This window comes from Kogia breviceps, chromosome 8 (genome assembly GCF_026419965.1).
Source record: "Kogia breviceps isolate mKogBre1 chromosome 8, mKogBre1 haplotype 1, whole genome shotgun sequence".
NCBI classification, from domain to species: domain Eukaryota; kingdom Metazoa; phylum Chordata; class Mammalia; order Artiodactyla; family Physeteridae; genus Kogia; species Kogia breviceps.
The window spans coordinates 54805386-54830604 of record NC_081317.1 but is presented as its reverse complement, the minus strand read 5'-3'; the positions used below and the strand labels follow the sequence as shown (position 1 = coordinate 54830604).

The 25219-nt window shown below is 42.0% G+C and overlaps 1 protein-coding gene across 1 annotated transcript in view; it reads right to left on the bottom strand.

Moving 5' to 3' along the window:
- The window catches only part of SAXO1 (stabilizer of axonemal microtubules 1), a 56247-nt gene that overhangs the window by 13924 nt on the left and 17104 nt on the right, over positions 1-25219 (bottom strand). Inside the window, exon 2 of the mRNA XM_059072937.2 lies at positions 17399-17578. Within this exon, the coding sequence (XP_058928920.1) occupies positions 17399-17427 (29 nt within the window). The 5' untranslated portion in view covers positions 17428-17578. The remainder of the gene's footprint in view (positions 1-17398; positions 17579-25219) is intronic.

Here is a 25219-nt window from a genome sequence, read left to right as displayed (position 1 = left end):
CCGGGGCCTGAAAATGCTTGCCGGGACGGGAGGGGGGAGTTAGGAAGCCGGAGAATTAGTCTCTCTAGGGCTCAGAGGGGGAAATAGGAGATGCTTCAGTTGAACTCCCTGTAATACCCTCTGGGTAGGTTTAAAAATACATCTCAGCAGCAGTTACCGGACCTGCAGCCCGGGCTGCCTTCTCGGGGGCCCCATGCTGGCAAAGAGCAAGAGGAAGCCGAGTGACCTGAGGCGACTGGAAGCCGACTGTGTAAGTCGGGGCTGATGGAGGGAATGGGCTAAACAAGAACCCAAGAATCAACTCCACGCTCCTACCCTTCTTAGTGTGCAAGTACCTCACGCTGGTGTCTGTTCAGTGCTAAACCAACTGCAGCAGGGAACTAGAAGCGTCAGGCCCTAGGCTTCAGAGAGAAATGGAAATGCCCAGAAAAACCTGGCTGAAAACCAGTTAACAGCAAAGTGGCTTTCGTCAGAAAGTCTCTGTTCTCGGGGAAGGGCTCCTGAGGGGAGGTGGCTTTCCTCACTCCCCAAAGGGGTGGAGTGGGGTTGAAAGCAGCCTGAGACCACACAGCTCCATACAAACTTGTCCTCACTGACGGCTACCCAAGGGTTCAGCCCTCTTTGCTTCCAACAAAGGAGATACCAGGGGATACCAGGGGCAGGCACTGAGAAACAAAGCTGAATGCCCGAGCTGCCCCGTGGAGCCCTCCGAGGCCCAAAGCAGCCAAGAGCGCTTTCCTATCATGGCCCTGTCGCACCCTGGAACCCTGCACACAGGCCACAACATTCTCTTCTGCTGTTATTTCTACTGAGGGAACCAACTTCCCCTCAGAGATACTGAAAGAACCTTCCTACAAGGCCTGCCAAGCTCTCTGGCAACTAAAATGTGCTGAATGCCCCCATTTCCTGCTGCCACAAGGAAAGAACAGATAAATGCCCACAACCAAACTCACCAATTCATGGACTTTCCTGAAGCTGGTTTCTCAAAAGCAAAATGTGATGCAGCAAAATCCTTACTTACCATGTTCAGGGAATGAAATTGTTAACTGAATCTCCTTCTCTGACAAAAAATTTAAGTTATTGTAATGAAAGTACATTTATGGGTTGAATTTACTGAGGTAGTGATCTACCTCTGAAGAGAGGAAAGAAGTTTAAAGTTTAATTCATTTCTCTTCCACCCGAAATTATTTACTGTGGCCTAAGGGTGAATTTAATCAGAATTTATGTGTTTTCTCATTATGTTTTTATGTTCAGAACATTCACTGAAACCTATCATTAACCACGACATAACTGCAGGTCCCCAACCTCACATAATCTTACAGCCTTTGAGCTCACGTAAAAGAAAAATATTTTATCCTTCCCAGAAATTGCTCAAATTTAGTAGCTTTTTTTGGTTTAAGAACACTCCCTTCTCTTCCTGTGGTACATTTCCTAGTCCCTGGGCCCATTCTGACTATGAACCAGGAAAAAAATTGGTCAAAGATGTTAAGTTTCTTTTAGGTGCATAGCCATAAAAGTTATCTAGTATGGAAAGCCCCAAGTTAAACTCTGAGTTAAGTAAAGGTTAAAGAGAACCTGCTGGGAAGCCATAACAATTTGACTTCCCATCATTAGGCAAAATTAAAGAAAGGCATTTGACAAGAGTCTGGCAAAAGGAAAGAAACTGTAACATAACAACTAACTAGGGTCATGAGCCTGGAAGAGGGAAAAGGATATTTTCATCCTGATAAAGAGGATACGCAATACTTTTTTAAAAATCTATTTTTAATGTGTATCTATGCAAACTTCAGAATTTGTGAGTATGTCCAGAGAGTTCATCATATTAAATGGAATCCATTTTAAGAAGAACTCCTGCCTGGAAATTAACCCATGCACTTATGATCAATTAATCTACAACAAAGGAGGCCAGGATATACAATAAAGAAAAGACAGTCTCTTCAATAAGTGGTGCTGGGAAAACTGGACAGCTACATGTAAAAGAATGAAGTTAGAACACTCTCTAACACCATATACAAAAATAAACTCAAAATGGATTAAAGACCTAAATGTAAGACCAGAAACCATAAAACTCTTAGAAGAAAACATAGGCAGAATACTCTTTGATATAAATTGTAGCAATATTTTTTTTGGATCTGTCTCCTAAAGCAAAGGAAATAAAAACAAAAATAAACACATGGGACCTAATTAAACTTAAAAGCTTTTACACAGCAAAGGAAACCATCGACAAAACAAAAAGATAACCTATGAAATGGGAGAAAATATTTGCAAATGATATGAGCAGTAAGGGGGGTTAATTCCAACATATATAAACAGCTCATATAACATTTAAAAAAAAAAAACCAAAAAGCCTGATTTAAAAATGGGCAGAAGACCTGAATAGACATTTTTCCAAAGAAGACATGCAGATGGCTGACAGGCACACAAAGAGATGCTCAAAACTGCTAATGATCAGGGAAATGCAAATCAAAACCACAATGAAATATCACGTCACACCTGTCAGAATGGTTATCATCAAAAAGAACACAAGTAACACATGTCGGAGAGGATGTGGAAAAAAGGGAACCCTTGTACACTGTTGGTGGGAATGTAAATTGGTGCAGCCACTGTAGAAAACAGTATGTAGGTTTCTCAAAAAATTAAAAATAGAACTACCATATGACCTAGCAATTCCACTCCTGGGTATATATTTGAAAGAAATAAAAACATGAATTCGAAAAGATACATGCACATCAATGTTCACAGCAGCAGTATTTACAATTGCCAAGATATGGAAGCAACCTAAGTGTCCATTAACAGATGAATGGATAAAGAAGATGTGGTGTATATATAGATAGATAGATAGACAGACAGACAGACAGATACACACACACACACACACAATGGAATACTACCCAGACATAAAAAAGAATAAAATTTTGTCATTTTCAACAACATGGATGGATTTGGAGGCTATTATTCTAAGTGAAATAAGACAGAGAAAGACAAATACTGTATGATATCACTTACATGTGGAAGTGGAATCTAAAAAATACAACAAACTAGTGAATACAACAGAAAGGAAGGAGACTCACAGATACAGAGAACAAACCATCAGTTACCAGTGGGGAGAGGGAAAGAGAGAGGGGCAATATACTGGTAGGGGATTAAGAGGTATAAACTATCAATATTATGCATAAAAAGCTACAAGAATATACAGTAGAAACTCACACAACATTGTAAAACAACTACACTCCAATAAAAATTAATTTAAAAAAAATTTTTAAGCTACAAGTATATACTGTATAATACAGGGAATACAGCCAATATTTTATAATGGCTATAAATGGAGTATAATCTTTAAAAATTGTGAATCAGTATATTGTACACCTGTAACCTATATAATATTGTACATCAACTATACTTCAATTAAAAAGAAAAAAGAGTTCCTCCTCTTGGCCCAAAGCCAATCCCTTCACCCCTGCCCTAAATCTCCTCCCTCTTTCTCAAGGACCCCTTCTGTGGAGCCCGTCAGTGGTTTCACCTTTTCCTCCTACTGGCTGCTTTCTGTCAGTTTTTTGGGGGTTTTTTGGTTTGTTTTTTGGCCAAGCTATGCAGATTGTGGGATCTTAGTTCCCCGACCAGGGAATGAACCCGGGCCCTTGGTAGTAAAAGCGCAGGAATTCCCTCTATCAGTATTTAAACATGCTGCAGTCTTTCCCACTTTTAAAGGAAAACAATAAACAACAACCCTCACTGGAGTTCACTCTTCTCCAGTTCTCTGCCCTCCACTTCTCTCCGCTAGAAAGGGCTGTCTACATATACAGGCTTGCCTTCCTCACCCCCTACTCATGCGCCATCTATCAAATCTCATTCTACTCACTCCTTGCTTCAGCCAAGGCCTCCAAAGTACGACCTTATTTCCAAATTCAGTCACTGGTCCCCAGGTTTTTATCATTATGCACATCTTCATGGCGTCCATCCTCTCACTCATTTTTGTAATACTCTCTCCCTTGACTTCTTTGATACTCCTCCTTGTTATTTGTCCTCTTAATCCCTTCTATGGGGTTTTGCTCTTTGTGTTTTCATTAATTTCATTTCACTTCCACATGTAATTTTGAAACTCCCGGGGTACAGGAACCCTCTAAGGAAACCATTATGTCATTGCAGGCAGGTTGAGCAGGCCATTCCAGCACACTGAGAAAGATCCCTAGGCTGATTCACAGGGCTTGATTCATGCCCCTTATCCTGGTAAGGACACACTGAGCCCTCCTAATCTTCTCTGTGATAGACGGATTCCAAGAATACACCTCCAGTACGGACATCCCTCAGTATCCAGTATCTGTGGAGGATTGCTTCCAGGAACCCCCATAGATACCAAAATCTCTGGATATTCAAGTCCCTTACATAAAATGGTGTAGTATTTGCATATACCCTGTGCACATCCTGTTGTATACACTTTAAATCATCTCTAGATTATGTACAATACCCAGTGTAATGTAAATGTTATGTAAATAGCTGCTAGTGCATGGAAAATTCAACTTTAGCCTTGGGGAACTTTCCAGAATTTTAAAAAATATTTTCAATGCACAGATGTGGAACCCACAGATATGGAGGGATGACTGTACCTGTTTATTCCTCTACTCTCTCATCTCCTCAAATCCCACTAAAGCTGAGGATAAAATCTGTCATTGCTTCATATAAACTCTGGACAAAATATGAAAACAACTACCTGTGAGCACTAAAGAGCAACAAAGGCAAATTCTGAGGCAGAACCAACAGGTGGAAGAAGGGAATGGTACTGGGTGAGTCTCTGTGTTAAGCTTCCTTTTTTTTTTTTTGTCAGCACTTCCAGTCTGAAGGCAGGCTCCAGTCTGTGCCAGGCGAGGCAGCTAAAATGTGAATAGAAAACCTTCCATCCTTCTTGACTGAAGAACCAGAGGATGAAGTTTGAGGCAACCACAGATGCTGGAAAGTGAGGAAGGAAACCTGAAAAGGAGAGACCAGACACAGGAAGGCTCAAATTCTGTTTTTAAACTGGGCCCAAATCTCTGGCTGACCTCACTTGCATGGGACAGACTTCAAACAATTCTGTGAAAGATAAAGAACTGAACTGAGATTAGAATTGCACCCAAAACACCAAGTTTCCATTTTGAGTCCAATCAACTTACTATCTGCTTTAAAAAAACACACTCTACAGAGGAATATAAAAAAAATCCAGACTCTACATGCACCCCAATGTTCACTGCAGCACTATTTACAATAGCCAGGACATGGAAACAACCTAAATGTCCAACAATAGAGGAATGGATGAAGAAGATGTGGTACATATATACAATGGAATATTACTCAGCCATAAAAATGAAATAATGCCATCTGCAGCAACACGGATGGACTTAGGAAATTGTTATAGTGAAGAAAGTCAGACAGAGAAAGACAAATATCATATGATATTTCTTATATGCAGAATCTAAAAAAAATGGTACAAATGAACTTATTTATAAAACAGAAATAGAGTCACAGACATAGAAAACAATCTTATGATTACCAAGGGGGAATGGGGGGATAGATAAATTGGGAGATTGGGGTTGACATATACACACTACCATATATAAAACAGATAACTAATAAGGACCTACTTTATAGCACAGGGAACTCTACTCAATACTCTGTAACGCCCTCTATGGTAAAAGAATCTAAAAAAGAGAGGATATATGTATACGTATAACTGATTCACTTTGCTGTACAGCAGAAACTAACACAACATTGTAAACCAACTATACTCCAATTAAAAAAATTTTTTTAATCCAGAGTCTCCACAACATAACAATAACAATGCACACAGGGCAGGAGGGACTCTGAAGGGTCGGGCAAGAGGCCTCTGCATTTGGCACCCTATGAGCAAGTGAAACTAGATGATGCACAAAGGAAAAGAAGTAAAAGGTTCTGCTGTTTGCCTCCTGCCACAAGAGTAGCATGTCCCCAAAAGGAGCTTCTCTTTGACTCTGGTACCCCAGAATAAGAAGACCTGTGGAACAGAGTAGCCAACATGTAGCAACTGTCATGCAAGACTTAACAACAAAAACACAATCTGGGGGGAACTTCAAGATGGCAGAGGACTAACACATGGAGATCACCTTCCTCCCCACAAATACATCAAAAATACATCTACATGTGAAACAACTCCTACAGAACACCTACTGAACGCTGGCAGAAGACCTAAGACCTCCCAAAAGGAAAGGAACTCCCCACGTACCTGGGTAGGGCAGAAGAAAAAAGAAAAAACAGAGACAAAAGAATAGGGACGGGACCTGCACCAGTGGGAAGGAGCTGTGAAGGAGGAAAGGTTTCCACACACTAGGAAGCCACTTCACTGACAGAGACAGGGGGTGGTGGGGGGAAGCTTCAGAGCCACGGAGAAGACCACAGCAACAGGGGTGCAGACGGCAAAGCAGAGAGATTCCTGCACAGAGGATCAGAGCGGACCAGCATTCACCAGCCCGAGAGGCTTGTCTGCTCACCCGCCGGGGCGGGCGGGGGCTGGGAGCTGAGACTTGGGCTTCGGAGGTCAAATCCCAGGGAGAGGACTGGAGTTGGCTGCATGAAAACTTGTCTGAAGGGGGCTAGTGTGCCACAGCTAGCGGGGAGGGAATCTGGGAAAAAGTCTGGACCTGCCTGTTTTGCAGTATGCGAGGAGAGGGGATTCCTTCCCCATGTGCCCACAAAAGGCAGAGCACCACCTAAGCGAGCTCCAGAGATGGTCGTGAGCCACGGCTATCAGCTCAGACCCCAGAGATGGGCATGAAATGCTAATGCTGCTGCTGCTGTGCAGCACGCCACTGCCAGGGTCCCGAGATCCAGGGACAACCTCCCCAGGAGAACACACAGTGAGCCTCAGGTTGTTGCAATATCACGCTGGCCTCTGCTGCCACAGTCTCACCCTGCATTCTGTACCCCTCCCTCCCCCCAGCCTGAGAAAGCAAGAGAGCCCTAATCAGCTGCTGCTTTAAACCCCTCCTGTCTGGGCAGGGAACAGATAGATGCCTGAGGGTGACCTACACGCAGAGGCAGGGCCAAAACCAAAGCTGAACCCCAGGAGCTGTGAGAACAAAGAAGAGAAAGAGAAATTTCTCCCAGCAGCCTCAGGAGCAGCAGATTAAATCTCCACAATCAATTTGATGTACCCTGCATCTGTGGAATACCTTAATAGACAACAAATTGTCCCAAAATTGAGGCAGTGGACTTTGGGAGCAACTGTAGACTTGGGGTTTGCTGTATGTGACTGATTTGTTTCTGATTTTTATGTTTATCTTAGTTTAGTTTTTAGTGCTTGTTATCATTGGTGGATTTGTTTATTGGTTTAGTTGCTCTCTTCTTTTTATTTTTTTTCCTTTTTTTTTTTTACTTTATTATTATTTTTTTAATTTCTTTTTTCTTCCTTTTTGTTTCTTCCTTTTCTTCTGAGCCGTGTGGCTGACAGGGTCTTGGTTTTCCAGCCGGGTGTCAGGCCTGAGTCTCCAACATGGGAGAGCAGAGTCCAGGACACTTGACCACCAGAGACCTCACAGCCCCACGTAATATCAATCGGTGAGAGCTCTCCCAGAGATCTCTGTCTCAACACTAAGACCCAGCTCCACCCAGCGGTCAGCAAGCTCCAGTCCAGTGCTGGACTCCCCATGCCAAACAACTAGCAAGACAGGAACACAAACCCACCCATTAGCACAGAGGCTGCCTAAAATCATACTAAGTTCACAGACACCCCAAAACACACCACTGGATGTGGTCCTGCCCACCAGAAAGACAAGATCCAGCCCCACTCACCAGAACACAGGCACCAGTGCCCCCCACCAGTAAGCCTACACAAGCCACTAAACCAACCTCACCCACGGGGGCAGCCACCAAAAACAAGAGGAACTACGAACATGCAGCCTGAGAAAAGGAGATCCCAAACACAGTAAGTTAAACAAAATGAGAAGACAGAGAAACATGCAGCAGATGAAGGAGCAAGGTAAACAACTACCAGACCAAACAAATGAAGAGGAAATCAGCAGTTTACCTGAAAAAGAACTCAGAATAATGAGAGTAAAGATGTCCAAATCTTGGAAATGGAGAAAATACAAGAAATGTTTAACAAGGACCTAGAAGAAAGAAAGAGCAAACAAACAATTATGCACAACACAATAAATGAAATTAAAAATTCTCTGGAAGGAATCAAGAGCAGAATAACTGAGGCAGAAGAACAGATAAGTGACCTGGAAGATAAAACAGTGGAAATAACTGCCACAGAGCAGAATAAAGAGAAAAGAATGAAAAGAATTGAGGACAGTCTCAGAGACCTCTGGGACAACATTAAATGCACTAACACTCAAATTATAGGGATCCCAGAAGAAGAAGAGAAAAAGAAAAGGTCTGAGGAAACATTTGAAGAGATTATACTTGAAAACTTCCCTAACATGGGAAAGGAAATAGTCAATCAAGTCCAGTAAGCACAGAGAATCCCATACAGGATAAATCCAAGGAGAAACGTGCCAAGACATATATTTAAAAACTATCAAAAAATAAATAGAAAGAAAAAATACTAAAAGCAGCAAGGGAAAAGCAACAAATAACATACAAGGGAATCCCCATAAGGTTAACAGCTGATCGTTCAGCAGACACTCTGCAAGCCAGGGGGAGAGGCAGGACATACTTAATGTGATGAAAGGGAAAAAACTGTAACCAAGATTACTCTCCACAGCAAGGATCTCATTCAGATTTGACAGAGAAATTAAAACCTTTACAGACAAGCAAAAGTTAAGAGAATTCAGCACCACCAAACCAGCTTTACAACAAATGCTAAAGGAACTTCTCTAGGCAGGAAACACAAGAGAAGGAAAACACCTATAAAAACAAATTCAAAACAATTAAGAAAATGGTAACAGGAAAATACATATCAATAATTGCCTTAAATGTAAATGGATTAAATGCTCCAACCAAAAGACACAGGCTCACCGAATAGATACAAAAACAAGACCCATATATATGCTGTCTACAAGAGACCCACTTCAGACCAAGGGACACATACAGACTGAAAATGAGGGGTTGGAAACAGATATTCCATGCAAATGGAAATCAAAAGAAAGACGGAGTAGCAATTCTCATATCAGACAAAATAGACTTTAAAATAAAGACTATGGGGGGCTTCCCTGGTGGCGCAGTGGTTGAGAGTCCACCTGCCGATGCAGGGGACACAGGTTCGTGCCCCAGTCCGGGAAGATCCCACATGCCACAGAGCAGCTGCGCCCATGAGCCATGGCCGCTGGGCCTGTGCATCCAGAGCCTGCTCTCCGCAATGGGAGAGGCCAAAACAGTGAGATGCCCGTGTACCGAAAAAATGAAATAAAATAAAATAAAATATTTTAAAAAATAAAGACTATGAGAAGAGACAAAGAAGGACACCACATAATGATCGAGGGCTCAATCTAAGAAGAAGATATAACAATTGTAAAAATTTACGCACCCAACATAGGAGCACCTCAATACATAGGCAAATGCTAACAGCCATAAAAGGAGAAATCAACAGTAAAACAATCATAGTGGGGGACTTTAACAACCCACTTTCACCAAAGGACAGATCATCCAAAATGAAAATAAATAAGGAAACACAAACTTTAAATGACACATTAGACAAGATGGACTTAATTGACATTTATAGGACATTCCATCTAAAACCAACAGAATACACTTTCTTCTCAAGTGCTCATGGAATATTCTCCAGGATAGATCATATCTTGGGTCACAATTCAAACCTCAGTAAATTTTAAAAAAATGAAATCGTATCAAGTATCCTTTCCAACCACAGCACTATGAGACTAGATATCAGTTACAGGAAAAAAACTGTAAAAAATACAAACACATGTAGGCTAAACAATATGCTACTAAATAACCAAGAGATCACTAAAGAAATCAAAGAGGAAATCAAAACATACCTAGAAACAAATGACAATGAAAACATGACGACCCAAAACCTGTGGGATGCAGCAAAAGCAGTTCTAAGAGGGAAGTTTACAGCAATAAAATCTTACCTCAAACAAGAAAATCTCAAATAAACAAGAAAAATCTGAAATAAACAACCTAACCTTACACCTAAAGCAATTAGAGGAAGAAGCACTAAAAACCCCAAAGTTAGCAGAAGGAAAGAAATCATAAAGATCAGATCAGAAATAAATGAAACAGAAATGAAGGAAACAATAGCAAAGATCAATAAAACTAAAAGTTGGTTATTTGAGAAGATAAACAAAATTGATCATTCATTAGCCAGACTCATCAGGAAAAAAAGGGAGAAGACTCAAATCAATACAATTAGAAATGAAAAAGTAGAAGTAACAACTGACACCGCAGAAATACAAAGGATCATGAGAGAGTACTAAAGCAACTCTATGCCAGTAAAATGGACAATCTGGAAGAAATGGACAAATTCTTAGAAAAGCACAACCTTCCAAGACTGAACCAGGAAGAAATAGAAAATATAAATGACCAATCACAAGCACTGAAATTGAGACAGTGATTAAAAATCTTCCAACAACAAAAGCCCAAGACCAGATGGCTTTACAGGGGAATTCTATCAAACAGTTAGAGAAGAGCTAACATCCTTCTCAAACACTTCCAAAATATAGCTGAGGGAAGAACACTCCCAAACTCATTCTACAAGGCCACCATCACCCTGATACCAAAAGCAGACAAAGATGTCACAAAGAAAGAAAACTACAGGCCAATATCACTGATGAACATAGATGCAAAATTCCTCAACAATATACTAGCAAACAGAATCCAACAGCACATTAAAAGGATCATACACCATGATCAAGTGAGGTTTATCCCAGGAATGCAAGGATTCTTCAATATACACAAGTCAATCACTGTGATACACCATATTAACATATTAAAGGATAAAAACCATATGATCATCTCAATAGATGCAGAAAAAGTTTTGACAAAATTCAACACACATTTATGATGAAAATTCTCCAGAAAGTAGGAATAGAGGAAACCTACCTCAATAAAATAAAGGCTATACATGACAAACCCACAGCTAACATCATTCTCAATAGTGAAAAACCATTTCCTCTGAGATCAGGAACAAGACAAGGTTGCCCACTCTCACTGCTATTATTCAACATAGTTTTGGAAGTTTTAGCCACGGCAATCAGAGAAGAAAAAGAAATAAAAGAAATCCAAACTGGAAAAGAAGTAAAACTGTCACTGTTTAGAGATGACATGATACTATACCTAGAGAATCCTAAAGATGCTACCAGAAAACTACTAGAGCTAATCAATGAATCTGGTAAAGTAGCAGGATACAAAATTAATGCACAGAAATCTCTTCCATTCCTACACCCTAATGACGAAAAATCTTAATGTGAAATTAAGGAAACACTCCCATTTACCACTGCAACAAAAAGAATAAAATACCTAGGAATAAACCTACCTAAGGAGACAAAAGACATGTATGCAGAAAACTATAAGACCCAGATGAAAGAAATTAAAGACAATACAAACAGATGGAGATATATACCATGTTCTTGGATTGGAAGAAACAACATTGTGAAAATGACTCTACTACCCAAAGTAATTGTCAGATTCACTGTAATCCCTATCAAACTACCAATGGCATTTTTCACAGACTAGGACAAAAAATTTTACAATTTGTATGGAAACACAAAAGACCCTGAATAGCCAAAGCAATCGTGAGAAAGAGAAACGGAGCTGGAGGAATCAGGCTCCCTGGCTTCAGACTATACTACAAAGTTACAGTCATCAGAACAGTATAGTACTGGCACAAAAAACAGAAGTATAGATCAATGGAACAGGAGAGAAAGCCCCGAGGTAAGCCCATGCACATACGGTCACCTTATCTTTGATAAAGGAGGCAAGAATATACAATGGAGAAAAGACAGCCTCTTCAATAAGTGGTGCTGGGAAAACTGGACAGCTAAATGTAAAAGAATGAAATTAGAACAATTCCTAACACCATACACAAAAATAAACTCAAAATGGATTAAAGACCTAAATGTAAGGCCAGACACTATCAAACTCTTAGAGGAAAACATAGGCAGAACACTCTGTGACATAAATCACAGCAAGATCCTTTTTGACCCATCTCCTAGAGAAATGGAAATAGAAGCAAAAATAAACAAATGGGATCTAATGAAACTTAAAAGCTTTTGCACAGCAAAGGAAACCATAAACAAGATGAAAAGACAACCCTCAGAAGGGAGAAAATATTTGCAAACAAAGCAACTGACAAAGGATTAATCTCCAAAATACACAAGCAGCTCATGCAGCTCAATATCAAAAAAACAAACAACCCAATCCAAAAATGGGCAGAAGACCTAAACAGACATTTCTCCAAAGAAGATTATAGAGATTGCCAACAAACACATGAAAGGATGCTCAACATCACTAATCATTAGAGAAATGTAAACCAAAACCACAATGATGTATTACCTCACACTGGTCAGAATGGCCATCATCAAAAACTCTACAAACAATAAATGCTGGAGAGGGTGTGGAGAAAAGGGAACCCTCTTGCACTGTCGGTGGGAATATAAATTGATACAGCCACTATGGAGAACAGTACGGAGGTTCCTTAAAAAACTACAAATAGAACTACCATATGACCCAGCAATCCCACTACTGGGCATATATCCAGAGAAAATCATAATTCAGAGAGAGACACATACCACAATGTTTATTGCAGCACTATTTACGATAGCCAGGACATGGGAGCAACCTAAGTGTCCATTAATAGATGAATGGATAAAGAAGAGGTGGCACAAATATACAACAGAATATTACTCAGCCATAAAAAGAAATGAAACTGAGTTATTTGTAGTGACGTGGATGGACCTAGAGTCTGTCATACAGAGTGAGGTAAATCAGAAAGAGAAAAACAAACACCATATGCTAACATACATATATGGAATCTAAAAAAGAAAAAAAAGGCTCTAATGAACCGAGGGGCAGGACAGGAATAAAGATGCAGACATAGAGAATGGACTTAAGGACATGGGGAGGGGGAAGGGTAAGCTGGGACAAAGTGAAAGGGTGGCATGGACATATATACACTACCAAATGTAAAATAGATAGCTAGTGTGAAGCAGCTGCATAGCACAGGGAGATCAGCTCGGTGCTTTGTGACCACCTAGAGGGGTGGGATAGGGAGGGTGGGATGGAGGCACAAGAGGGAGGGGATATGGGGATATATGTATACATACAGCTGATTCACTTTGTTATACAGCAGCAAGTAACACAACTTTGTAAAGCAATTATACTCCAGTAAAGATGTTAAAAAAATTTTAAAAAACACAATCCAAAAATAAAAAGCAATGTACAGGATCAATCCAAATTTCTTGACATACATAGAAAATGTGATCCCTTCTCAAGGGAAAAAAAAGATAATCATGAAGACCAACCCCAAGCCGACCCAGATGTTTCAACTAGCAGGCAAGGATTATACAGCAGCTATCTTAACTATGCTTAGTTGCAAAATGGAAAATAAGGTCACAATGAATTAAAAGGCAGGGAGAAGAGAAAGAGAAACTATACATAAAAAGAACCACATGTAAATTCTGAAACTGAAAAACACAACAACTAAAATAAAACACTCACTGGATGGGCTTAATAGCAGAATGGAAATAGAGGAAGAAAGAAAGACTCAGTGAACTTGAAAATGGTTGAATAGAAGCTCTCCAATATGAAGGACAGAGAGAGAAAAAGATTGGGGGAAAGAAATGAACAGAGCCTTGGGTACAGAAAAAATACTTAAAGAAAGAATGGCCAAAATGTCTCCCAAATTAATCAAAGATGCACATCAAAGGCTCTTAAACTATCCAAGCAAGTCTAGTGCCGAGACCTTTTACTGCATGTCTTAATTCTCAGGTCCAATCTATAGAGGTGAGGAAGTATACCCCCACTGGGATAGCTGTGAATAGAGAAATATGTATTTGAACAGGAAATGTGTAATATTCAATAGGTAGGAAAAGACTCAAGCCTACTACCGTCTTGCTTCTTTCCTGGCTTTTCTAAAAGCCCTTTCACTTTTAGCTCTTCCTCCTTACACTTCTGTTTACCAAGGAGTCTTGTCAATACATGAAGGAATCTGTGCCACCAGCTTTCTGCCCTCTTCCCTGCAGCCAAACCCATCAAGTGTGAACCCGATTCCATCCTCCCCCTCTGCACCTTCATTTCACCCTACCCTCTCGGCCCCTCTCCCTTTAAGAATAAAGGTCTAACACTATCTTGAAGACTCACCTCTTTTTTCTGAGGCTGTCCACTTTGCCCATCTTTAGGGATCTCACTTAGCTAACAAAATAATGTCCCAAAACAGGGCCCAACTGTTTTACACGGTGACATGCCTAAGGGGAAATGAGGCTTGAAGTACAAACCTCTTACTCATAAATTGATCTCAGGTCTACCCGAACTAAAGGCAGATCTCCTCGTGAGAGGATTACTAAGGGCGGCAAGAAACAGTTCAACGTTGAGAAGGGCTGAAAAGCACAAGCATTCACCTCACGGCACCTGCTGTAAATCCCAAAGATTTACAGTCAGTAAGAGTTTTGTGCAGCTGTAATGTAATCATGCCCCATGCTGGGAAGATAACCTTTCCAGAAACTAGGTGTTTTTTGTGTCTGAGCTTAATCACCAAACCTAGCCAAGCCACGGGCCACATGACTTTTTCATGCAGCAGGTGGCAGCCCCACGTCCAATCTCAGAAACTAAGCCAGGTCAGCCTTTAGATAGGTAAGTGGGTCGGACTTTCTAATAATCAGAGTTCTGAGAGCAGGAGGATGACAATCCGCACAGACACAGAGGTGTGCAGACACAAGCCTGAGCCATCCTTTCCCCAGCATCCTCTGGCAGAGAACCTAGATGACCGCAACTCTACATTTCCTAACGGGGAATAGTTTTACTGTATGTATTCAGATATGGGCCAGAGTCTCTGCTGAGTTTATAAAGTTCAGAAAAGATGGTTAGTCAAATCTCAATTTTTGTTAATTTATGTCAATAAAAGCCCATCGAAGCTCAAAAAAAAAAAAAAAGGAGGCATCCTGACAGGTGCATAGGTTATTTTTTCAGCCTATGAAAACGTGCTCAGCAGGGTAGGCACGGGGCTGAGAAATGATGAGATTGAGGGAGGGGGGAGAGAAGAGATGCCTTCTCCTCATCTCCCCCTTAGTCCTCTTTCTGGGGAAGGAAATAAAGGAGAGGAGTGAAGCATTTCTGTTCTTTTTCCTTCCCATGGGTAACCGTGATCCTGCCACTTTTTCTTTTTAAGGCTCTTACAATCATTAATAAGTTGTTTTGGAAATTCTTTCAGTATCTTCATTCTTCCACTTCAGCCATATCTTAACATGAATGATTTTGTTATTCTGGCCTTGGCAGGGACAGAGAGACTCTCTGGGTGATATGTTTATTGTTGTAAGTGACACAAGGCAAGGATAATTTAGGCCAGGTCAAAGGGCAAGTTTTTGTTTTGCAAAGCACCATCGGGAAGAGGGAGGGCATGTGGGGCTCCACTGGGGGCCTCAGAGCTAGGGGATGGAACAGGACGCCTGCTCCAGAGAAAGGATTTGTCCTCATTCTCTTGAGCTTGTGGGCAACAAACAGAAAGCATCCCTCAACATCCAGCCCTCCAAGTATCCAAATATTTCCAGGACAATATCTGAAGCTGGCCTGTACTGTGCATTCCACAAGGCAGTCTTGACTTCCTGCAAATTGGGTACAAAGAGAAGTGAAGACCAGCATCTAGAAACCGAACGTGACATTTGTAATCCATTCCTCAACACTGCTCTTATCCTTTCCTACCAATTACATGTCTCTTATACATAAGCCTAGTTCCTTTCATGAGCATTGACTGTGGTTTCTTAAAACGAAAAGCAATGCTCCAGAGTGATCCACTTCTCTTGTTGTGGTCTTTAGACTCACAGAAACAAAGAACGCTGTTTTCCTGGGAAAATGAAGCCCAAACTTTAAGGTTTATATTGTTTAGTAAGTCACAGGTTGAAAAACAGGTTGCATAGATTACTTTTTTTTTCATGAATCAGGACCCAGAAACCTTGTGCTGCCCTCAAATCATTTAATATAACTACTCAGCATCAAGGTGACCTGATTCAAGTCAAGAGTCAGATAAGACCCTCGACTCCCTCTCGTCCTCAAGCCGCCCCTGTCCAGGGGTTCCCACAAAGCCGAGGAATCCCTGGGCCTCATTCCCCACACTGTGGGTCTTTTCTGCCGCATAACCCAGACATGGACTTCTTCCTTTGGATTTAGAAGACAGCAGCTTTTAAGAGCAATACTTCATGCCTTCAACCCGCATTCTCAACAGAGGACATTTCCAGGCCTATACTGGGGGAAACTGAATGAACTGGTGTTCTGCTTAGCCAGGGTCACCTGGGACCTTTACAGAAAAGCACAAAATTGCGAGGCAAAGGGGGAAGCAGTAGGAAGAAATTGTACCAGGTCTTGCAAACCTATAATGTGCGGGCATCATGGTAGAACAATTTCACCTCCACCGCACAGCGATCCTGCCCTGTAGCGATGAGGAACTTGGGAGGCAGAGAAGGCGCTCAGCTTTCAGGTCTCATGTGGGGACTAAGCTCTACAACCTGAAACACTGCCCAGCTGACTCAAAGATGTTTCTACTCCTCTGGGTCACCAGTCACAGGTCATCACCTGGAGATCACTAACTGTTGAGCTGTCAACAGCAGATTCTGTTAGAGCCCTGCAACACGTGGAACAAACCTGAGACTGATCATGTGTCCCCACCCCCTCAGTACAGATACCTCTGCAGGCCTAACACGCTGAGCCATGGGGTTCAGTCTCCTCACAGAGCTGGAGCTCAAGCAAGCAGCAGAGTTGCTAAGTCAAGGGTAATGTAAAAGGAAATATTCTTTGTTCATATTCCTGAAGAATGTTCAAGGGGACCCCAACTCAAACTCTGCAGCATAATTTCAAAAAAGCTCAAGTTCTCTTTCACCACGACCAACATCACTACCACCACCCGAGATGACCTGGAGCTTCTGTGCAGAAGCCCAAAGCTCCTTTTTCTGCAGCAGCCACCCTCTTTCTAGTTATTATTCTCCTTTCATACTTAACTTAACCTCCCACCCTTTTGATGCAGATCAATTTACAATTCCCACCCCACAGCTCCCCCTTCCCCCACGCTAGCCCCAAGCAAGAATCCTTTCTCTTTAAGAGGGGGCTAGGGAAAACAAAACAGGCTAATAAATGCAGGATTTTCTTTCAGAGATACGGTAAATTAACATTCAGGCATTAATAGCATGTATTGACAGTGCACGTCAATGCAATTTGAACGTTAGGTTAATGCTGTACATTACTGCATTAGTGGTGTGCGTTTATACTTTCACACTATTGCTCTCACCTCGATGTGGTCAGGCCTTCCATTGGCATGCACCCTTTCTGGTACTCCAGTTTGGGCTTGAAGGACTCTCTGGGCAGGTAAGAGTGATAGAGAGGGTAGTTCTTGGTATATTCAGAGAAAAGACATTGTTTCTCTGTTTTATCATAAATCTTGGTAGGGAGGTGTGGACAGTGATGCCGCCTAATTTAAAAAAAAAAAAAAAGAAAAGAAAAGGAACGTTAGGTTGGTTACCTTCTTGGGAAGAATACATTCAGTTTGCTACCTCCTCAAAATCTGACCCAGAGTATAAAATCATGACTGCCGGCATTGAAAACAGCAGTTTAACCCTTCCTTTTCTCTACTGAACTATGTGAAGCGGCCAGAATTTCTTAAATGATCTGTAACCACAATTGGTTGTCAAAATTCCTTGAACCATAAAATTACGCACAAGCATGGCTGATGACCAGCCATCACACGTGCTTGTTTAAATACTGAAATACTTCCATACCATAACAGGTGAATGGTTGTGGCCCCTAAGGCATCTGAATGCCAGCCTAGTCCCTCCCCTGAGACCCTCCCTCCCAATCACCCAGCAATTAAGGGCTTAACACCTGCCCTAATGGGGGCTCCAAGGCTGTGCTCTAGGGCCAGGCTACTGTCTTTCCTCGTTAGTTCCTGGGTCGATTCAGAATATCATCCTCGCACATAAGGGGCATCACACATAGCAGAGCCACCTCAGTTCTGAGTATACTAAACACCATTGACTATGTGAAACCATTTTTACATTCAAAGTCTGGCTCCCTTATTCTTTCAGGTCTCACTTCAACTGTTGCCTCCTTAGGCTTCCGCTGATCATTTTTACCTAAAATACACCCCTCCACGCCCTCACCTCTCAAACAGAGTTTCTCTCATTACGTGGATGCCTTTCCCATCACTTACTTTTATCTGTAATTGGCACATTTGTTGCTGAGTTTATTATTTGTCTCATCTATCAAGCCCTATCTTGTTCACTGCTACATCCCTAGTACCCCTCATATCCTGCCTGGCACAGAGTAGGCATTCAATAAACATTTATTAAATGAATACTGAACATATGAATGAATGATTAAATAAACTTTATGCCTCATTATGCAGGGAGATGATAGATAATAATTTGAAGTTATAATTTATAATGAGTTTTTCCATTTTACATGCATGGTAATAAATGACCTTATTATTCTACTTACAGGTGAATAAAAGGCAGCTATTTGAGCTGTCCAAAACAAAGTAGTATATCAATTATTTAAATGCCCACATACAATCCTTGCAAACCAGCTAGGGTACCTCTAATCATCAGACACCAGCACATCAACAAAACTCCATGTTAGTGATCTCCAACTTAGTTATATCCAGAAATGGCATAGAATTTTTAAAAATTTTTTACACTAAACTGATTCTGATTACAGAAACTAAGATACACAGTAGTCTGGGGTAGCACATCAGAGAGAAGAGAAAAAGAAACAGACATACAGAGAACTCATCACTGCTCCAATCAAAAGCTGGTTTCTAGGCAACAGTTAGCATGTTACTCCCATTGTTAATAAGTTCAACCCTCTACATAAATATTGCTGCCACCACTGTTATTACTGTGTGCCTCTCTTCAACCTCCAACCACCGCCCCGCCACCTGCCCCCGCCAGAGAAAAGGATCAACACCTGCATGGTTCGTATGGATACAGCTGCATATGAACAAGTTTATCCCTATTTTCATTTCACATGTAGATTTGTGTATCAGATTAGGATTCCTACAAACCTCAAATCAAAAGCCAAGAAGTGCTGGTTACTCAAAAATACCTCTGCAGATATATTTTATTCACCCATACTGAGAGAAATCAAGACTTTATTAAGGGTAACTTAGATTCAGGCACTTGCAATAAAGTGGATTCCACAGGCCTAACAGTATTTTCCCTCTCTAGTGCCCTTTTTTAAACCAGTAAAACTTTGCTTTTATATAACCCCTTTTCTATATTGTTACTTAAAAAAAATGTAACATATTGTAAAGCCTCATTCCAAAAGAAAAGTAAATTAAATGGCAAGAAACTACAATGCAACTGGTATTATAAGAGGGGATTTCAGTATAGCAACACACTTGTATCCAGACATTGATGTTCCATTAAATGGAATTATATATAATATATATTTATAGGGCAGATTTTATTTATTTGACCTGCTGGTAGTTAACTAAGACCTTGCCTCACTTTGAAACAGCAAAAACTCTCAACTGAAAGTCAACTTTTCATCGCCTCGTGTGCTCATGGCGCCACCCTCTTTCCTCACCTGTGGCCACCCCAGCTTGAATGTCCCTCTCAAGACAGAGAGCACCAGGTATTCACCTTGTTGGTGAAGTTTAAAGGTGGAACCCCTTTATCCAGGAGTTCCTCAAGGATAAAGACCAAGTCTTCTACTTCTGTGTTCTGGAAACTAGCCCAATACCTGATATATTTTATTTAATAGCAGATGGACAGTGTATAAGAGGATGAACTGCTGAAAGAAAGATATTTACAAAGACATGACTGATTTGTTCTAACATTAGTAGAGCCAAAAGGGAAAATACAGATCAGATTCTCAGTTTTTATGGACCTAGACAGTGTCTAAATAAAGTTTATGGGATCACCATGCAGGGGGTATTCAAAAGCAGTCTTAACAGTCATGAACCAAAGAAAGGAGAGACTTCTTCTCCCAGCTCTCTGATGCTTATACCATTTTAAAGGAGCTGGCAGGCCACCTTGCTCAGGAGCACACTGAAACAATCCAAGATGGGCCAACAGACAGAGAAGAGAAGGAGAGTAAGAAGGTTTCCTTAATCTATCAGAACTCTGAAGTTTTTCCACTCCAACAATTACTAAAGGACCACAAGTAAGAGGAAATAATCCGGACTTTTTCTGACATTTGGTAAAGGGAGCAGTAGAGACCTTTCAATGGAACCCAGAAAAAGTTAATAGTTGACACCAAGCTAGAATCATAGAATTTTTTAATTGAAAGGGGCCATGGAAAATATCTGATCTGACGTCCCCACTACACAGATGAAGTATCTGAAGCTCAGAGAACCATGTATGTAACCTAGCCATAGAGAGAACCTAGGTCTCCATCACATCTGAATGACCAAGGATGTTTCCTGAGGTGCACCCAGCTCAAAGCCATCTAGGACTCAGATGACCCTAGAATGGATGATAGAACTTTAAGTATATAACAAGTCCCTCCAGAATAGCACCATCCAATAGAAACAGAAGGCAAGCCATGAATGAGAACCACACATGTCATTTTAAATTTTCTAGTAGCCACATTAAAAAGGTAAAAAGCAGGTGAACTTAATTTTAATATTTTACTTTTAATCCAATCTATCCAAAATACCATTTCAACATGTAATCAATACCAAAAATTGAGATATTTTACTTTCTTACTATGTCTTCAAAATCCAGTGTGTGTCTCACATTGACAGCACATGTCAGGACGACCACATTTCACGTGCTCAACAGCCATATGTGGCGGTGGATTCCCTACTGGGAAGTGCAGGTACAGACAAAAGAACTGCAAGCACCCTGGTGCTGGCAGGTCCCCTACAGATGGAGGAAAGACAAAGATGCTTAGAAATATTTTTGTTGACAAATAGGGTATTTGCCTCTTAGACTCTCTGACCTGCCTTCATGTAACACAATCAAAGGCATTAAAAGACATGAAAAATTAGTTGGAGGATTTTTTTCATTATCTCCTCACTCCACAGAGCTCAGCTTCAGTGTTATGCACCTGGAATGCACCCTGTAGCTGCTCTCTTTCCTGCCACCTCCACTTTTCCAACATGTTTCCCTTCCTTCAAGGGCCATCTTGAATGCTACTTCCACCACCACCATCACCACCATCACCACCACCACAGGAAGCTACTGATGATCCCACTGTACCCTGTTACTGGCCGTGACTCTCTCTCCTCTGATTGTGCATGGTGTAGTGTCCCTACCTCTTTTAGGACCCTTTACTGCTCTGCTCTGCCTTGCATGGTCCTCTACTTATAAATTTTCAGGTTAAGAATTTTCATGGTTGCAAACAAAGCTGTTCATCAGGGGGAAAGCATGGTAATTCTTCCTGCCACCAAGAGGCAGCATGAACAGTAGCTACTAGAATATAACTCTGAACTTTTCAAACAAATGAACGTCCAGTAGTTCTTTAGAACCCAACCTGTTTGTAAGCAGAACAGCTTTCAGTGGATATGGGTGACTCGTCTTGCCTCTCCCATGGTCTTTTAGAATCTCCTGCTGAGCCCAGCCTGCTGTGGGCAGTGAGGAGGGCTCTCCACTCCAGGGAGCAGAGGGCGTGGTAGAAGGAGACTTTGGAGGCAGGAAGATGTGGTTTCCAATCCTACCTCTGTCACTGACTGCTTGTGTAATGTGGAGAACATTATTTAACTCTTCTGAACTTCGATTTCCTCCTCTGTAATTTGTGGCTAACAACTTCTACCATTTAGTATGACTGTGTGGCTTTTTCCTCAGATACCAGAGGAAAAATGCCTAGCCCAGTCTAAGGCAAGCACTCTGATTAAGAGGCTATGTTATTGAGCAATTACTGTACACCACATGGGTTAGGAGTTCTGTATCTCATCCCATCTAATCCTTCAGCAACACTATGATGGAAGCACTCTTATTTTCCTCATTTTACAAACATGGAGCCTGAGGTTTAAGAGACGTGATCTCATTCAAGGTGACAGAGCCAGATGGTAATGAAGTCAGGACTAGAACCCCAGGCCCTCTGCCTAGTTCCAAAGCCTGTGCTCTTAATCACAGCCATATACTGTGTGGCTTAATGGGATGCCAGCCTGTACCAAACACCTCTGTTTCCTGGCTGCTCTGATAAACCTAAGGGCAGTCAACTAATAGGCAGTTCTTAGACCTACCCATTCCCCGCCCCCCTAGCTACACTCAGCCTCCCAGGACAGGATGTGATCCTCTTTCCAAAGGACCCCAAAACCATTCTAATATAAACCAACAAACAGATGCAATTCCAAGTGCTTTTTAAAACGCTGATCATTCCACAGAACTTTCTTTACTGTCTAAACAAGACAGTCTCATTAGATAAAGTCATAACAGTAACAACCAGGAAAACAAAGAACATGGAACGCTGGGTCTCAAAGGGCCCTCAAGATCAGCCAACCCTTCAGCTTCAACAGGCAGGTGAGGGCACTGAGATGGAGGGACACCAAGCATCTGGCCAAGGTCACACAGCTGGTCAGCGGCAGCATACACCCCGGGTCCCACACCACCTCCCACATAATTGACTTCCATTTACAACCTGACTTAAAACTCCAAGTGCAGACTCTTAAAGGATTTGCAGCCCAGTTTTCCTTTTGTCCTGTAGTTGGGAGCCTGTGACCTGTCACAGCTGCCACGCGAGGGAGGAAAACACTTAGAGCGGAAAATGCATTCTTGGTCTAGAAGAGGCGAAGGTGCCAACCATCGCCAAACCTCAAGTCAAAAAGTCATCATTCTATGCCGACAGTTTAGAATGATTTCAGGGTGTCTGGAGTACCAAGAACTCTGAGATCCTAAAGGCAGGGTCCTCTCAGAGGAGGACCTACATCTCTGGAACGGTCTTCTCCCTGAACAGCTCACAAAGCCAACCCAATTAGCCTCTGAGGATGGACTAAGCCAGTGCTTTTCCCAACGTGCATGTGTATCTACCTGTAGTGGCTTATAAACTTTTTAAATGTTTACTAAACTTTGTTCTCTCCTATTTAGAATATACCCAGAGGCAAAGGGATAAGTGAGAATGCTTTTATGAACTGCAAAATAAGACCACTGTTGAACATACATAGACGTATTTCATATCAATCTTAAGACAAGAGGACTCACATTCCCCCTACCTACATCTTCTATCTAGATCTTTAAAGAAACGTTGCATTGTGAGAACTCTGAATAACTCCAGCTTATATCCTGCCCATGGTGCTAGGAAATTGGGCAGGGATTATAAACTGAAACTTTGGTGGTGACTAATCCTTCAGGGGACCAGATTCTGGGTAACAGAAAGCAGGGCCATCTAGTACAAATATGACAGATAGATGCAACTGATATACCAACTAGCAGTGGCTGCCTGGGAGCCACACTGAAAAATTCGCAGGTCACAGCCAAGTTTAGTGAGGATGACCGTCTTGATTGATTAGCCATGCCTGTCAAGGGTGCTGGGTTAGGCAAGTGGGGATGAGTGATAAATATATGAATGAACCTATCAACAAAAGGCAAGGAAAGGGAGGGAGGGAATTCTGGTGGAAATGTCCTAAATGGTGACTTACAGGAATCACACGTTTGGAAGACATCTAGAAACAACAACGCCATAAGAATATAAAGTTGCCAAGATGAGAAAAAAGGAATAAAAACAAGGCCAAAATCTTGAAGAACACCACATTTAGGAAGCAGGATAAAGAAGTCTCAGGAGGAAAAAAACTGACAAAAAGAAGAAAATTCGGTGACAGATCAAATGAAAGATTTTAAGTGTTCAACAGTTAAATGCCTCAGAAAAATCTCATATGGTGCCTAGAAAGCAGCTTTAGTAGAGTGGCTGTGCTGGATCCAAGGAATGGATGCTGCTGAGGAAGTGGAGGAGGGGACAGAGACATGCTGAAAAATCTGGTGACAAAGCCAACAAGAAAAGTCCAACAGGAGTTCAAGAAATTACCCAGGACATACACAAGAATTGTAAACTATGTGATTATCATCATGCGGTATTGGGTAAAAGAAGTGAAATCAGATCATCTCTGTAGGTAGAGGAACAGAGTAGCAGACAGGGATTCTTTGATGAGCAAAAACAATTGCTGGAGCCAGAGCCTGGACTACAAAGGAGATATGATTAAGGCGGGAAGGTGGGAGGGGTTCAAGAGACAATTTGAGAGGAGAGATGGGAAACTGAGCAGCACCAGTCTGGTGGCCTTGATGCAGGACACAAAGACATCGAGAGAAAGAAAGCGGATGAAATGAAGAGGTTCAAGGCATGCACAGGGCACTCTAAGGAGTGTGTTGAAGGGGCAGCTGGAAAAGAGTGCAGACTTGCTTCCAAGGAGTAGTGGTGCCAAGGGAGAGGGGCCCAACTAGGACCTTGTGCGGCAATGCTCAGAAGCTCTGAGGGAAGATACTCTGGTTCAGCAGACTGTGAGGCAGAGGGCCTTGTGGGAGGGCAGGCACCAATGAGAGGAGCTCGGTTAGGGCGTGCAGCCATCAGGCTGAGTGGGCAGGAGGGCAGCCAGTGAGAGCCAATGGTCCTTTGGAAAGCCAAGAGCCTGGAGAGAGCAGCAGAGAGTATGTTCAGAGCCACAGAAGAGCACCCCAGGGGCTCTCCCTGTCCCTTCCTCCTTGGCAGTCAAAAGGAAGAAGAGTTTCTTCGGTGAGAAAAAAATAGATGAATTGAGGAAACCTCTTCAAGAAGGTGCAACTGGTCAAGGCATCCTGAGGAGACACAGGGCAGGCATTTTAGCAATGGCCCCACTGAGTCTTGGAGAGACACACAGAAAGGACCATGCCAGTCACGAAGGCACCTTCTCTTTTCACCTCTTAGACAACCAACCCTCTGCGGGAAGGCAGGTGCCACCTGGGCTGTTCCAACTTGGCATGTCTCCTCCCCACCAGCCCTGACAGCACTCTACCCAGACCCCTAGTCCTACCTGACCCCCTTCACCTCCTTCAGATTTCAGCTCAAAAATCCCTCCTGCCAGGAGGACTTCCGAGACCCCTCATCAGATCAGGGTCACTCTCACACCACATGCTGGCAGCCCCCTGCTCAGTCTGACGTCCTGGCAGGTGGGTCTTGGGTACCACTGCCTTCGTGCCTG